General features: G+C 44.2%; 1 protein-coding gene across 5 annotated transcripts in view; it reads left to right on the forward strand.

Moving 5' to 3' along the window:
• Window positions 1-17145, forward strand: part of ARHGAP6 (Rho GTPase activating protein 6) — a 317893-nt gene that overhangs the window by 143623 nt on the left and 157125 nt on the right. Inside the window, exon 1 of one of the 5 annotated variants that reach the window (XM_035341140.1) lies at window positions 11592-11784. The exons of 3 other annotated variants lie outside the window; for them this stretch is intronic. In XM_035341140.1, coding sequence (XP_035197031.1) covers window positions 11740-11784 — 45 coding nt within the window. In that variant the 5' untranslated portion in view covers window positions 11592-11739. Of the gene's footprint in view, window positions 1-11591; window positions 11785-17145 lie in introns of those variants that run through there. One more of the 5 variants, XM_035341051.1, reaches the window with a different exon arrangement.

A 17145-nucleotide genomic window follows, 5' to 3' on the forward strand; every position in this document is an offset into this window, starting at 1 on the left:
GCCGCCCCCCCCCCCCCCCCCCCCCCTCCCCCGCCACTGTCTGCAGTGTAGGGCTGTCCCACAGAGAAGCAGTGGGAGCTCCTGGCATTGCCACTTCATCTCCAAGGCATGCCACCTCCGGTTTCACGGCTTAGTCACATGAAGGTGTTCATTTCCAGTTAATGTTCAAGAAAGCAGGTCATCCCTACTGTATTGCCATATCCATTTCTTCTACCTTCTTTATTTGCCTGTGGTATCTTTTTTTTCACGCTGTCATAGGAAGATTTCTTTCTCATTTATGGGTGCACACCTGTGTTGTCATACATAGCAAATTTTATTTATTTATTTTATTTATTTTATTTACCTATAGTAAGTATACTGTATCACCATTAAATGGAAAAAAATGCTTTGCAAATTGCAGCTTAGACACCAATGTTATCTAAGATGGAGAGGTGGAGAGAAAATGGAGAGATGATATAGGTGAAAATGAGGGAGGGTCATTTTCCCATCTTGCTCCCAGGCACGTTTGTACCTAAAGGGGAAGCTACAGATCCTTTGATTCCTGGCTTTCATATCTGTCTTTGGGTACATCCACCTGAGATTTATGGGTAAATTTTTGTATGACATTTAATTGAAATATAACCAGTAAACTGAAATCTTAAATGAAGAGGCATTCCATAGACTATTGAGTTTGCAATATCCACATTGGGACTTTGGGTACATGAAGGAAAGCTCATGTTTCTAACTACTCTGCAATACAGGTCCAACCTTATGTGAGTCTTGGGTTAAAGCAGGTATGTAGGAAAGGGAAGGCATGAGGACTACTGGTGGTGAAGAAGGAGAATGAAATACCTGAACCCTGTGTTTCCTTTCCTCCAGCTGTGCCATCCATCTGTTTCTAGCTCAGAGAACAGAGAGTATTTGAAGCAGAGCATGGTAAAAGAAATGAAAGAGTTAAAGTGGCAGGGGCAGCGTAGATCTGTGGAAGGAAAAATGCTTCCCAAAATGGATCAAAAACAACAAATACAAAATGTACTGAATGAACTTTTGTCTTTACTTAGGATTAGTTTAATTTTTTCTAGAAGAGAAAAAAAACACTTTCTCTAACAACACGAACCCTGTGTGTATTTACCTGGGGCTTATAGAAATAGCTCGTATGACAAATCTGGCTCCATAAACTCCACCTAAGAAGCCTGGGTCAGCAAAATTCAATCTGGAAGCTGTCTATAAATGTATGAAACCTGTCTGAGGTTTCCAAGTTAACTAATAAAGTTATCTTTTGTTTGTAAAAAGATATAATGTTTTTATAAATTAATACTGAAAACCGTGGAAATCAATTTTCAGTTTTAGCTGAAATCAGTTTGGTGCTTTAGCTAACTTCTGTTTTAATTTTGCTGATAAAGAAATACTAGCTCGAGACTGATCACATAAAGAGAGGTCTATTTGGTAATATGTTTAATTACTTTTTGGAGATATTTTTGTCTCTTTTTGCTCACTGGAGACTTTCAGCAGTCTCATGCTTTGAATAAGTCCTAAGGAAGAAGTTAAAGCCAGCAGTCAGCTGCTCTAAGGCTGATCAAATAGTGCTTTGCTGCATGTTTTACTAAGAGATGAACAAGTGATCCCATTTATAGAGCATACTACATGTTGACAGAGCGCATTACTTCATTTTGCCGTATTGGCAATTTGAGATCTTAACAAAACAATGCTGAGGTTGCTCTCATTCTGCATTGCTATCCTTGGAATGCCTCTTGGATTTTCATTAACTCTGTCACTGCAAGATACCACAGATGGAGGCAGACTTTATGGGGGGAGTAATAAACATGAGAGACCAGAAGGTTGTAAACAGCTTAAATTCTTTGTTCTACGTGGATGAATTCCTTTTCCTTAGGACTCTGTGGTGTTGTCAACATCTGTAGCTACTTGGTCTAGCTGGAGGTGAACGGGTGGATACTTGCAAGTGCTCTGATACCTCCCAGCTGCTGTGTGGGGAGAAGTGGTCTTAAACTCCTGCAGCCAGCATCAATACAAACAGTAAGTCTCGAGATTCAGCCTGGCACTTGGCTCACAGCTTTCTGGCTCTGCTTAGGGGCACAAATCACACACAGAGCCACTTCCATGATTTCTTTCCCCTTGAACTTTTCAATCAAGGCAGAAAGGCATCAAGGGGAAAAAAGAGCATGGCTCTGATTCACTGCTGCATTATTCCAGCTTTCCCCTGTGTCAGCTTCATCTTCATCAGTATTACAACAGATTCAAGACAGAGTAACTGCAGTGGATCAGAAGGAAGCTTTCCAAAGCTTTCCAGGAGGGAGTTCCACCAGGACAGTTAAAGCAGAGCAAGTCACCAGAGAAGAATTTAACTACAAAGGAGCTAGGCGTCCTGACTGCCCAGTGACAGCAGGCTCGTGTGGGATTCCTTAGGAATAGCTGTGGTGCTTTCAATTCATAGTTTACCTTTTTCCAAAACAATTGCTTGAGAACAGGCCAGCTCTTTTATACAACCCAGCACTTCCCAAGCTATTTTGCCCAGGGGAATCTTCCCCTCCCAGATTAGCAGAAAGTGTCATTGCTCAGTGCTGTGGCTATGCTACCTCCAGACCCAGGAACCTGCAGGCTGTGTCCAGTTTTCACCTTCCTCCCTTCCCTGCAAAGGGAAAAAAAAAAACAGTTTAGCATACACAGGAATAACTACATCCAAGCCAGGAGGGATTCAGTGTTCTTACAGCAGTAAAGGACCATACAGTTTAAAACAGTTCAGCTCTGCAAGTAGAGAAACTGTGCTTAGATGATGGTGTATTTCTATGAATCATGCTTTCGTGTTTCTGTTCTCTTTTTAAAATCACTTTCTCAACAGTGCGTGAGCTCAGGGTTCTAGTTTCCAGGTAACAGTGAGAATCAGACACCCAAGTCCATGGTGATTTAGCCTTTCACTGAATACAAATGGGAGGCAGTTGTTAGCACTAACATACTGTAACACTTCATTTTACATCACTTTTGGCCTGAGTTTTAATTCCTAGGAATAACATGCTGTAGTAGTCAAGTCTGATACAATGGCCATCACAACTGATGCAGGACAGAGTAGAGTTGCAACAAATGCACTTTTTGCAGTGTATTTTAGTGCTCTATGTTTTCAGCAATGTGCGCTGCACAGTACTGGATTGGTACATGAGTCCTTTAGGGTAAGGGATTAATCCCTTTTACCTGACCATGTAAGAAGAGCCTTCTTGCAAGCATCCTTTCCCCAAGCTCCAACCCACATGCATTTTGGTTTACATTTTGGGGACACATGGCCATTGAAATAAGCTACCCATCCAGCTAAAGAAAAGTTGTTTAAAATAGTCATTCTTTACCTTGGGTAGCTCAGAGACCTGTTGTAGGGGTCTGCACACGCACATATCTACAATGGTAGCTTCTACAGGTAGGCACGTGTAGTCTGCCCATGTAGTTTTGTCTGAAATTCTATTCAAGGGATCAGACATGGGGTCTGCTTTAGAATGACATGCCTCTAGCTCTTTCAACTCTCCTGTCTCTATAGACTAGGCCTTCAGTCTATAGACTAGGCTATATGGGGACGAAGACACCTAATCCATGCATCGACACCTACATGTAGGTATCTGAACCTGAAGGTGAGTCCCAGCTGAACCCTTATACATTTCTGTTTTGTTTTGTTTGCTTGCTTGCTTTTTTTTTTTTTTTTTCTTCATACCTGCTTTACAGTGTTTTTACAGTGAGGGTAAGAGTCACACAAAGTGTTCAAGATTCTGCGTTTTCCCATCTGTCCTTGGAGTGCTGAAGTCAGTTCCCTCACGTTCTCTCTCACTTGTCATGGCAGGTCAGGGGAATGCCTGAATCATAAGGTGACTGAAGTTTCTTACCAGAAAGTAAATCTGCTTTGATGCTTCTGCAGCCGCAAGGTAAAAACAAGGATGGACTTATAGCCAGGAAGAATGATGCTCAAATAAAACTCCTTGCTGATTGAAGTCCTCAGAAATCCATATATTGGAATTGCAACCATACCAGTTCTTCAGAGCAAAACCAGACAGTGAATGTAATTGCTAGAGCACATGATAAAATTATTCATTGTTGATGTGGTGGACAGCCATATATACAAGTGCAAAATACTTCATGAGGAGCTCACAGTGTGAGGCTATTGCATGTGATTCCATTTTATAAATACAAAAGAGCAGATGTTTCAAAAGCCATTAATCACTATAATGGATAGAAATTTGCAGCAGTGGAAAGAGCCCATTTGCTGGCCTTCAAATATTTCATTTGTAACTCCTTGAATCCACTTCTCATGAATCCAAGAAAACTAGCCCTGGGTTACAAGCAGGCTGAACAGAGTCTCTGGGTTTACAACTGTGAGAAAATCCTTCTGGGCTGTCCCACAGCAGAAAGCCTGGGGCTGACTCAGGGTGCATATCTTTGGATAAGTCTGTCCAGTGATCCAGACCAAGACCCGGTGATCCCCAAAATCTCATTTTCCCATTCCTAATGCAGGCTGCCTGCCATTACCATTGCGCTCCGGGCTCCCGGGCTGTAGGTCGGGCTGTGGGACAGGCTGCCTGCCAGGACTTGGCATGGCCAGAGATGGCCCTGCCGTGCTGTGTGCCAGTGCCAAGACCTCAGGGCTTCACCGGGCTGTGGCACGTCCTAATTCCTCAGCGGTTCCCAGGCTGGCTCGCTGGCTTCCCAGGCTCCCTGCCCTGGCACTGGGATGTCCTGGGGTGCGTCCTGGGGGCTGTCACTCCAGAGTGGTTTGTATGGCAGCTCCCCAAGGGCTCAGAGAAAAGGGAGGAGGGTTGTCAGGCTCAGTGCGAACAGCTGCAGTGGTAGTACCCAAGCAGAGCACTTCACGATTTGTCTTTTTCTGGCTCAAAAAACCGTAAGAATTTACGCAGTTCACAAGAAATTTTAAGATGTTGGCTTTAGTCTCAATAGGATGAAAGTTTGATTTTGAAAAGAGATGTTCCTTATCAGCTGGAAAATTACCTCTTTCAGCCAACTTCTGTGAATGCTATGAATAATACCCTGCCTCTGATTTACAGCTGAAATCCAGAACTCAAAGATGCCAAGTCTGTCTGCTTACATGATCCCCAAATTATTGACTATTGCAAAAACTTGACATTTGTAACCACTTCACATATAGCCTGAAACCTATTAAACAATGACTTCATTTGAAGAGGTTTGTTAACATTATGAATATTATTGTTTTGGTCACAAGAGGTTTGGTCTTATTTCAGTCTTGAAATAATTATTTTTACACTGTAAAAGTGATTTATGAATTATGACATTAAAACAAACCATACAGTAGTTGTGTTACTTCTTGGGAAAGTTTGTTCTCTAATCATTACTCTGCACACTAAGTGGATTTTAGCAATACTATTACTGTCCACAAAATAGTACTGAGTAAACTTTAGGTGTCTGAATGAACCACTCCCCTTCCCAAACTCCTGTCAAATATCCATATGGCAAATTTAGCTTGAAGCCCATGCTTCTGTCAGTTGCTGATAAGCATTTCTATTTGTAGTCAGAGAGCTAATCATGTATCTGGAGCCGATTTGTTTCAAGTTAGTGTTTTCTGTTTTTCTTGTATAGCTGCAATTTCTGCAAAATTCATATGTAATGGAACAAAATCGTGCTTTTCTCCCTCTGCAGTTCTCAAAACACATTTTAGGTAGAAGGGTAATTGACAGTGAGAGCTCAGCCCAGTGGTGCAGTTTATGGTGAACATGAGTCGCAAGGCGATAAACAAGGAAGGAAATCCATGGAGGTCTGCCCACTTTCAGCAACTAGAAAAATCTCCCACCTAGCTGTTGTTTTCCCAGATGTGTATAATCTACAGAGATGAGACTTTACTGAGGTTTTTGGTTTGTATGTTTAAGGTCTTTAAGCTGTTTTGAAGCTCTAAACCGAGGAGTCACGTTTGCTTCCATTTTGCATTTTGTCCTGCCCCCTCACCCCTTTTATTTTTTTCAACATATTCCTGTCTGCCTTTTTATCTTGTTCCATCAGCAAGGAAAACCAAGAAATAAAAAAATATTAGGTCTGAAACTCTGTCATTAATCTTCACATGAAGCAGTGAGCAGTCCCATTTATTTAAATAGCAGCCTTTGAGGGAAGAAAAAAGATGATGGAGGGATAACTGTTCGTTTCTTCTGCAGCTTTAAAAACTGAATGAATTACAGCAACCTGCAGAGAGTAAATTCTAATCTTTGTTGGAAAACTATTTTATGCTACGTGATAGGGTCATAGATTTGATTTACAAGTTACTAGTTTGGAGTTTTAATTTAAAGATGTTATCATGAATTTTCACTGATGCTAGAGGCGGAGAACAATGTGCAAACATAAGGAGTGTAATTTATCCTTCTTCTGAGATGTGAATCTTAGATTAAATCTCTCTGCCAAACTGCTGGTAACCGATGGTGCAGTGATGTGCAGTATCACATACAGTATAACATCCTTCTGTGACTTAGAAATTAAAGAGTAGAGTGAATTATTAGATGAAAAAAATATGAATGTGGCAACTAGAATGAAACGCCTGAGTGAAATTCTGGTGGCAGTGCCATCAGTGCTAACTGATAGTGTCATGAATAGCACACTTCCATCAAGGAAATGATTTTGCTTGGGATTTCTCAGTGAGTTGTCCATCTCTTATGCTGAATGCTTACCTGAAAATCTGTTTCTGACCCTGGGGCAAGTTGTCTTGAGTGTCACCTTCCCCAGGGGCTGTTCTGTGTGTTGCTGCTGCTGCTTCCCAGATAGTGCATGCCATCAGGCGACTGTAGCACCGGCTGGCTGCAAGGGCAGGGTGTGGGGAAGAGTGGAGGGAGGGGAGGGTCTTCCTGAAACACTTAGTCTTGCCATTCCTAAGAAAAAAAGCTGCTCCTGCCCCTCCGCACAGCACAGCCTGCAGGTTTGAATTAGCAATCTGGAGCCTGGTTTCCTCTTAGAGTTGGAGAGTGCAGGCGCGTGATGTGGGTGTGCACAGGGTACAGTTCCTCTCCGCTTGTACCACCTGGTGCAAGCACAAGCTGAGGGTTTGTGTTTGGGGAACACAGGCTGCTTTGTATCAACTCCCTGGGAATAAAGCCCCAGCTTCCTCTCCACTGGTACGAGCAACACTTGGATAACTGTAGGTCTTAGAAGCTGTAACGGTGTCATGCTCTTCTAGGGCATTAGATCTCACATAACGGGGTTTCAGACATCCAGAAAATTACAGTGATTGAGTTCCTTTTAAATAGGATTTCCTTTGTATAAGAAGATACATGTCACTGCTGTGAAAAAGCATCTTGAGTGAGATGGTACTTCATTCTTCACAGGCATTAAGTACTGTTTCCCCTGGTTCCATTACAAACTGGTGAGAAACTATCAACATATTTTGATAGGTACCAAATAAGTACTTTTTCAAAACAACAAAAAAGTCAGTTCTGAACAATGGATTTTAGCAGTGTATTATCCCTAAATTTTGATGCCTTACTTTCTAGTTTTTGTTAATGGATGATTATGCATTTGATTTACTTGTCTGTCATCCTTCCTCTCTCTTCTTTTTGGGAAATAGACTTACACTGTAACTGACCGAATGAACATTTGGCCAGAACAAGGAAAGTGCTAATTCCCTAAGGAAGAAGTGTGCTGCCAGTATCACTCTTGGCGCTTGCTCAGCAGCCACAGAGGCAAGTCTTTTCCAGATTTGGAGCTAGTTCTGTGTGGAAACTGCATTCACATGCTATTAGAAAGGTCAAACAAAAACAAGACCTTTATGCATGTTTGAAGCTTTCTCACCTGAAGAAGTGGACTGTTTGTTCACCAGGTAAGTGCTGTCATCCCTGCTTCCTGGAATAAAAACAATCAAGTTGGTGGGACTGTTAAGACCTTTTCTGAAAGCCCAAATTGAGATTTAAAGGCTGACCCCATCCCTCACAGCTCCCCACCCCTCGCAGCTTCCTCTCGCTGGATGCCTGAAGGGCAAACATCTGCACCAATTGTCGTGGGCTCCCAGCCGAGTGCAGCAGGCACTTCTAGGGAGCAATTTATCTGACCAGTTTTTGATGCCTGCTTGGAGTGACATAAACTGTCCATCAGATGTCTCTGCTTCTTCCCATGGAGTAGGAAAGACTTGGGTGATAACCTGAGGTGCAGACTGTAGATGTTTAAATTTAGGTGAGACGAATCCATTACTGCCGTAAGGACCGAGCTGGCTTCCTTCCCGTTACAGGGTGGGTTTGGAAACTTTTCCGTACCTCATCTGATGTGACATCAGACAGCTTGAGTCACTAGTTCCAGGAGTCCTTTTGGAGAAGTCACTTCTCCCCGGTTTCATACTTGTGTGCTGTCTGACACTGTACAGCTGGTTTCTTTTGTTTTAGAGCAAGTAGAGTGGAGAAAGCACTCGGTCTGCAGTGCAATACTGAAAAAACAAAAACTGGCATCATCAGTGATCAGCACACTGATATTCAATTACCTACTCATCTACCAGATAGAAGCAACTAAATTGTATTTGAAACATTGTATTTTCATCTTCTTCTGTTGTCAACAGTAAGTGATAAATAGGAAAGAAGGAATGAAGTTTTTACTGTAATCTGTATTTTTAGGTGTAAAGCATACACTATAGATTCTTAAAGCAGCATAGGAAACAACCAAAATGGAATTATGGAAAATACAAAAACATACAAACAAAACCAGTATGACAGTAGCTCATGCAATAGAAGGGATTTAAACTTATTTTCTGATTTTTTTTTTTTTTTTTTCTGGCTTATATAGTTTTTTCTTGATTGAGTATCCTTGGAGGTGAGTGTACAGGAGTATGTTTTATAAGACCCAGGCTTACACTTTCCAAAGTGAGTTGCATGCATACGTTGGGTACCCATTATCAAGTAAATAAAGGAAGAAGGCGATTTGGAAGGAACACCAGGGACGGAGCATATACCGATGTGAAAAAGGAAGGAATGTGAAAAGGGAGAAGTTAGCTCAAACTGCTGTGTAAGATCAGAGTGTTAATCCTAGTAACTAAATGGCTTAAAATAGGGACAGATGATAGCAAGCTGCTGAGTAGCACAGCCCAGCCTGTTACTCCTCATTGCAGATCAGGGCTGTGCTACAAATCCTGTGAAATTTGAAGTCCGGTAGAATCCCTGGCCATGATAAATACAATATAAGCTAATTTGTTACTCACTGCCACATCTTGCTTTAAAATCCAGAAAGCGTTTGTTTTAAGGTCTGGCCTTTGAAAACACCTTCTGCAATTAGCAATTAGCTTTAAAATTTGTTACTAGGTATAGAAGAATGTTGAACTGCATTTTCACATTTCTGATACCTGCAATTTACCAAATCCTATATGATTCTCTGAATGGAAATACTTATTTTTTTTTCTCCCTATTTTTTGTATTGTGAGGACAGAAAACCTACATCTCGTAAAGTCACACCTTTCTGGGTTGACAGCCCTCTCTGGAACTGCTAAGTTTTGTCCCACAACTCTTTGCTTGTCCTTGTACGAAGTTCTACTTATTTCTTCTGTTTGCATACTCTTTATTTTCAGTCCTAGCTGTGCTGCTGTAAAAACCTGTCAGAGTTGAAAAGGTACTTTCATACAGGCCCCTCTTCTGCCCCCGGTATCCTGCTCCCAATGAGACAAGCTCGTGCTTTCCTTTGTGCCAGCTCTGGCACTCGTCTCCTCCCTCGGCGAGCTGATTTAGCCTGCTGCACGGGAGGAACGTGCAGTTTGCTGCATTAGTTTGCAACGAGCCCTGAAGCTGAGGGAGGGGAGGCAGTGGCAGGATGCTGCTGGGCACGGGGGCGGGGGGGGGGGACGGGGGGGGGACGGAGAGGGTCACTGAGCCGGGCTGTCCTTCTTGGGGACAGTAAGTTGCCTGGACAGACGAGTTCAGCCTGCAAAACCTCTCTTCTAGTTGGCCTCTTCTGGGGCAGTCTTAATCTTCCTGCTGTTAATTTTTTTGCCTTTTCCTAAACTGCTCTATTTCCTCTAAATTCTGCATCTCTGCCTTTGCTAGGCTTTTTCTTCTCTACCTTATAATTGTGGATTTTTGGTCTCTTCTCCATATGTTATAATTATTTTTTTATATTTTCTTTCACTTTGGAGTGTTTATTGAAATACATCCCCCATGTTTTAATGCTAACTTTTTTTTTTTTTTTTTTTTTTATGTTTAGCATTTCCTTTTGTGTTGACCATTGTTGGGAGGTATGGCTAAAAAGAAGGTGGTGATGCTATAGAGCTTGAGGGTAGAAATACTATTTGCCTTTCCCTAACCTCGTTCGTCTGCTTTCTGCTGCTTCCTGTGGACAAAAGCCATGGCTGCAGAGCAGAGGGAAAAGAACAGTAGGAGTCAGAGTATAGGGCGTGTGTAGAGTTGTCAGGATGAAACCATCTCCCCAGAATAAATAAAAAGCAGAACTTCAGAAGGGGAAAGCAAGCACTCAGCTCTTTTTTTTTTTTTTTTTTTTTTTTTTTTTTTTTTTTAATTATTTTTTGCTCAGAGAGCCTGTTGATTTGAAATGTTTGATGTGTGACATTTATTTCTGTTGGGTACTGCTTTCTGATGCATTCCCTGCAATTGTTCAAATACCTACCCAGCCTCATTTTCCTGGAAGGGCAGTAGCACAGCTTGAGAGACAAAAATGGATTTTATGGGTAAACGCAGATACTTTGTGCTTTGCCTGAGCCAAAGTTAGCTGAGCATTACCTCCCTAACCATGGGAACCCTTAAGGATGTTTTCCTCTGAACAGGAATTAAGATCCATAGAAGATCCATAAGTGGACGTACATAATCAGTAGAGCACAGAAACACTGGCTTGGCTGATCTGTCTTTCCAGTGTGTGTTCTGAGCTGTTTTGCTAAAATGTTTGCTCACAAACTTCCACCCCCCCACCCCCCCCAAGAATCATAGTACTTTTGTTCATAGGTATTGCAGTGCACTGGTAATGTTCGCCTAGATGTCGAACCAGTAAAGCTCATTAATTTTACATATAACATTTCCTTAGGGAAGAACTGACGGTTACTTGGGGTTGAAGAACTTGACGGTTACTGGTAAAACAGATTTCTGCAAAAAGTTAGAGAAACTGGTTCAAAAGATGAAAGAGGCCTCGGGAAAGCATCTAGCCCATCCCTTAGGACTGCTCTCCCTGTTTCGGTCATTTCTGAGCGAGGTTTTTAACGCTGCCATTGCTGGAGATGCCACAGGCTCCCGAGGCGAGTCGCTCCGAATTACAGCAGGGCAGAAGAGCATTTTGTGCTGTGTACAGGACTCGATTCCCCTTCCCCACTCGGTGCAAACACACGCGTGTAAACGGCCGAACGCACCGTGAAACAGGGCTCCACTTTTTAATGCTGGGTGGTGAGCCAGCCCTCCCCAGCCACACCTCACAAAACACATCGACTGGGAGGGCGGGCAGACCACACCGCACCACACCGCGGCACCACCAGCCGGCAGCTTTACCCCCAGCCCTCACGGGGAGCCCGGCCGCCCGCCGGGACGCTTTGGGGCGGGTGGCGGCGGGGCAGCCCCGCAGGTGCGGCCGGGCGGGGCGGCGGGAGGGCAGAAAGCACCGCTCCTCCTCCTCCTCCTCTTCCTCCTCCTCCTCCTCCTCCTCCTCCTCCTCCTCCTCCTCCGAGGGGCTGCCGGCTCCCGCGGCGGGGCGGAGCGGGGCGGGCGCTGCCGGAGCCCCGAGGGGAGCGGAGCGGAGCCCCTCGGCCCGAGGAGAGAGCAGCCCCCCGGGTCCCCCCCATCGCCCCCCAGCCCCATGGGGGACTCGGTGTTCGGCGAGAAGCCGGCGCTGCGCTACGCGGTGAGTGCCGGGCGGGGGGGATTTTGGGGGAGATTTTGGGGGTTGTAGGGGGGCTGGCGGCTGCTGGCCCTTGTGCGGAGCGGAGCCTGTCGCCCCCCTGGCGTGGGGGGGGGCTCGGGGGGCGGGCCGGGGTGCGAGCAGCCGGTGCTGTTATTTCCTTCGCTGGGGCTTGTGCTGCTGAGAAGCCACTTCCTTTCTGCTGGCCTTATTAGGAGCATTTTCTCGGTTGCTCGGGCAAAGGGGGGAGGAAAAAAAAAAAAGGCAAAAAAAAAAAAAAAAAAAGCCGCCTGCAAACACTCGTTTGCCGCCTCTGCCCGCCTCGTAAATATGCGGCGGCGCGGGCAGAGGTGTGCGGGCTGTGCGGTCACCCCGCTGCTCGCCTCGGGGCGTGTGGCGAGTGCCCGGGGGGCCCGGGGAGCCACCAGCAGCCCCTCCATCGGGTCCTGGCTCCTCCGGGCCGTCCCGAGCGCTGCAGTCCCCCGGTGCTTTAAAGGGGGTTATCCCCTTAATTGTGTCGTCCCTTAAACCTTCTGTCTGCAGCCCGGAGTCCCAGCGGGTTGTGGGTTTTCTGCTTTTTTTCCCCCTGTGGTAACGTCTTGCTTTTGGGTTGCCGGCACACCCAAACATCGCTCAGCCACCCGGGTAGCGCTGCAGCTCCCAGAGGTGGTGGTGGGCTGTCCAAGGCGGTCATCTGCAAGCAAATAACTTTTGCATTCCATGCGAATAGCGGCAGTGATTTCGCTGGGAAACTCCTTATCCAAATGATAGGAATCTTCTTGTAGGAGAGTATCGGCCCCGATCGTGTTTAGGCACGTGGTAGACCCATAAGAGCCGTGTCATATGCTAGCTCCTAAACTTTTATTGCTTCCTGTGGATGCGCTTGTCACTCTACCATCATCTGCTAGCTGCAGACGCATCATTGCTGCTGGCCATTGGGTATCAGTCCCTTTTCTTGCCAGCAGTCACACAAAGCAAGAAGCGGGAGGGCCAGCTGCCTCGGGTGACCATCACCTGAGTTCTTGGATATAGATATATATAGAATATATATATATTGCTATACAGCAATCCAAGAACACTCCCTATTACAACGAAGGGGAAAATGCTCCTAAGAACCCTTTGAATGTTTTAAACGACTACTATTTTACAATAAGTATGTTTACTTTCTAAAATATGCTTAATATTTTAATAATAACATGATCCATAGCACTGAAGAGGCCAGTGAATTTTGCAGGCAATGTTACTGCTTTGTTTAGAGAGCACAGACCTAGATGCTATGTGTAATCCACGCACGTGCTTGGTGTTGTCTGTGAGTAGCCTAATTGAAATCAACTGCCTGTTGACCTGAAGATAAGCTAAGAATTTAGAGCTTTGTTGGATTGAGGCCTTTGTAATTGCTGCTTAACTGTAACTTAGAGCCATTGTTGTTAACTTTGGATAATTACATGGTCTAGCTGTAAATCACGTTCTTGGATTGTTTTGATAACTGTGAAATCATAATTATGCAGTGTTATAGTATTTAATAGCAATTAATTTATTGACAGAACAAATTATAGTGATTAGGGCTGTTCTTCTGCTTTTTAGGACTGATAATTAAAATTTCATTATTTCCATAAAGGTATGTAAAGAAATATCTGCCTTAATATTTCAGTCGCATGTAGTATTTTTATGAATACTTGTAGAAAGTCTAAATGATATCTCATTCTTGCTGTATGTTGCCTGCCTAAGCCATACCCAATAGTTTTTAGGCCTGGCTTAATTTTACCTCCTGATTAATCATCCTGTGTTCTCTGCTGAATTCAGTCTGATATTTAAGCTGTTCTCAAAATTGTGGTATCTGAGTAATATTAAGATCTTCAAATGACTTCATGAAGTGAAGAGGGATGGCCACCTTCCTGACATGAGATGTCTTCCAATTAGTTCCTAAATTCATTTTTTTTTTTTTTTTTTTTTTTTTAATCTTAGAAGCGGCTACAGGGAAAAGTGTTTTGCATATTATGGCTAAAACATCAGAAAGTGATATTATACTTAGAGAGATCCATTTGTAATTCAAAATGTATTTTTTTTCACAAGTGACTAAAAATAGCCCTGGGGTTGCACAAGAAACCTCTCAGTGGGCCAAAGCAGGAAGCTTGAAGTACGGTCTGGTTTGGATATAGCCATCTGAGTCTCGATATAGTATCTTTAATCATGTTTTGTCTTCCCAGTATTTACCAGAAGGGATTTCCCTCAAGGGAGGGGATGCTTGCCCTGGCAGGGGAACTCCGTCCATCTTTTGCCAGGGAAGAAACAGGAGAGGAGCAGGGCTTTGGAGCGGCCGCCGTGCCCCGCGGGGTATGGCAGGGCTTCATCTGGAGCTGAGGCAAGGCTCTCCCTTGGAGAGGGAGACCAGGACTTCTGCCAGTTCGAGCTCTGCCACTTACTGGAGAGAGGGGACGTCTGGGTCCCTGAAGGGCACGAGTACGAGGTGGCTTAAGGTCACCTCCAGTCTGGATGTCATCCCGTTGAGTGCTTTGGGAAGAGAAGGATTTTTCCCTGCCTTCAGTAGTATTCAGGGCATTGACTTGTCTTGTTGTGTGCAGTTGGCCCTTTGCTGGTAAGGTGGGCAAATGTTCTGCTCGTTTTTACCACCTGAAATCTCTCAGTCTGTGTGGAAGGATGCAGAAAACAGAAGAAACAAGTTTGCAAGGGCAAGTGTGACAGTGGTGAACCACAGAATGCTTTCTAGAGCAAAGAGGGGAGTAAAAAGAAGGTAATAGACGTGTTCCTCCCATAATCTAGTTGTAGTGATGCTAGTAGTTATTTGTAACAAAATTAGTTTACAGAATAATTGTAAGTTCAGCACTGAGATTGACAGTGACACTTTGAAACCATAAGCTAGAACTGGAAAGCTCCTTTTGTGAGGAGGACCTGAGTGCTGACATCCTCCTGTGGATTTGGTTGCCTTTTGCAAAAATCTGCTTTAAGAGAGTTGCTTGCCTTTCTGATTTCAAGACACGTTGCATGATGACTTGAGCTTTCAGCCACTCTGATTTTAACACCAATTATGTGCCGCAAGCAGACCGCATTTATTACAGCGGTGATAGTAAATCCTTCAAGAAATTAATCTTGCAGGACTAATTACATCAACTTCTTTATTTTCTTTAAAGCAACGTACTCAGCTGCCCCAAGGCTGAATGAAACTTGCCAGGATCACTTGTCTGGCCTGATCCTGGCCTGTCCTTTCAACCAGGCCCTTGGGGAACTGGCTTGAGACTGCACAAGTTGTCCTCATGGTTGCAGGCTGTTCCCAGCTGTTTTCTTTCCTTGGAGCATCCCGAATTCTCTCCCCACTGCTGGCGTTACGAGAAGAAGCTGGGTGGCCCTTCCAGAAAAGAGCTGCCGTGAGCGGGCTCCCATCACTGAAGCCATTTGCCTGTTTTCCCTCTGTTCCCCACAGGCCCCCCAGGGGAAGCTGTGCAAGAATGAGGAGGCCAGGAGGCCAACAGTGCCTGTGCAGGCCAACTGTGCTGTACTTGTGTGGCTGGTCTTGGTGAGGCCGTGGGACTCGGCCTGCACTCGACATCAGAGTAGGTTCTTGCCCACCAGACTCTTAAAGCTAAATGTCTCTGCTTCGTAGGAGGCAGCTGCATTATTTTCTAATACTCTGAGTACTCAAAGGCAGTGGTAACTAGTTCAAAAAAAATTAAATCTCTGTGTAGGTGTTTTTCAAATTAGGAAACTGTGAAGAACGCTTCCGTCTTGATCAGATAAGCAAGTTACAGAAGAGGCAGTTCACAGGAGAGGAATGGTTAAACGTTCAAATTTCTGACATCCCACTCTCAGATTTTATCTGTCAGGGACTCGCGCTGACTACATGCACGTTCGGCTTTTTGCTGAAGGAATATTATTTACGACCACTGTTGAGCCCAATCTTTCATTCTTCATTTGAGTGAAATTCTTATTGACAGTGATGATTCACGTTGTAAAAGTGTAATCATTTGAAAGTGCTTTATTGCTAATCTCTGAAGAACATATATAAACATAATAAATGAGTTGTATTTGTCGCTCAGTAGAGAACACCATGGCCAAGCTTTGACTGGGATTGATGGACTCTGAAGTACCTCCAGCCAGCTTCTATCAACCATGCAAAGTGGCAGTGAGTTAACACCAAACAGTCAGGATGAGAGGAGAAGAAGACACAAAGCAGATTTCAATTCAGATTCTGACTTTTTTTTTTTATAGTGCTTGAACTCTTAATATATTCCTGGGGCTCCCCATGCATACCTGTATATAAATTGCCTTTCTATTGTGCGTGTGGGGGAAAAGACGGGGACCAATGCAGGTTGCATTTGCCAAGGTGTTAGGCATTAGGTCAGATGCAGAGCTGCGCTGATGTGGCCCCATTAGTCTGTCCCTACATACAGGAGACAGAGGGGTCCTGAAGCACAGAGCAAGTGTTTGTCCCTAGTACTGGCAGGCAGTGAAGCTGCCCTTTCATTTGATTTATCTGCCTGTTCTTATCGAGTATCATCCATCACTGCAGCACAGTTACAGCTCTTGCAATAGCACTTACAAAGGTGCTGTTTAATAAAAGTATGTGAGACTTGAGCTTCAGGGTTTTTATTCAGAGAGGCACAGGGTCCTTTGGCTTTGATATGGCTGTGCATTTCCCTGGTATAATTTATACCAATTACACCTCTCTCCGAGGGGATATAACCAACCAGCAGTAGTCCTTCAGAAAGCTCCTGCATGAATGAGACTTCATCCTCATGACACTGAGGGAGTCTGTGAGAGCAGCAAGGTGACCTGTGGCCAAAACCAGGAACTTGTACCATCGTGGAAGGAGGGACAGCCGTGCAGATGAAGTGCAAGAGGAGGACTGAGAATTTCAGTCTCTGTCATGTCCTTTTTTGGTGATTTTGAACGGGGCACTTTTACATGGTAATGCTTCTCTTCCTCGAAGAGCTGCCGTGTGGAAACTCATGCTTATCTTTAGGAGACACTCAAATGTGAAGGTGGTCTGGTACAGAACTACCCTTAAAGTAAAAACGTTAGACTCTGGGGGTTGATATTTCCCTCCCAGACTGATGTTTTGTATTTCAGTTCTGTTTCCCAGAACCTTTAGGAAACTTGCATATGGCTTTTTTACATTACTTTCAGCCTGAGGAGTGAAACTGTGTAAATGGAAGATTACTGAGGTCACAGATTTTCTTTAATAGTTGGTTCTCTTTTTATTTATCTTCTTTTGTCCATCAGTTACTTCTTATACCCTGTTGTCTTTGTATAGCACTGTGAAGAAGGAGGTGACTTGCTAATAATGTTCATTTCCAGTGACATAAAAATAGTAAAGTATCTGTGATGGCCTCAGCTCTTCATAACATC

The sequence above is a fragment of the Oxyura jamaicensis genome, chromosome 1, assembly GCF_011077185.1.
Source record: "Oxyura jamaicensis isolate SHBP4307 breed ruddy duck chromosome 1, BPBGC_Ojam_1.0, whole genome shotgun sequence".
In the NCBI taxonomy this organism is placed as follows: domain Eukaryota; kingdom Metazoa; phylum Chordata; class Aves; order Anseriformes; family Anatidae; genus Oxyura; species Oxyura jamaicensis.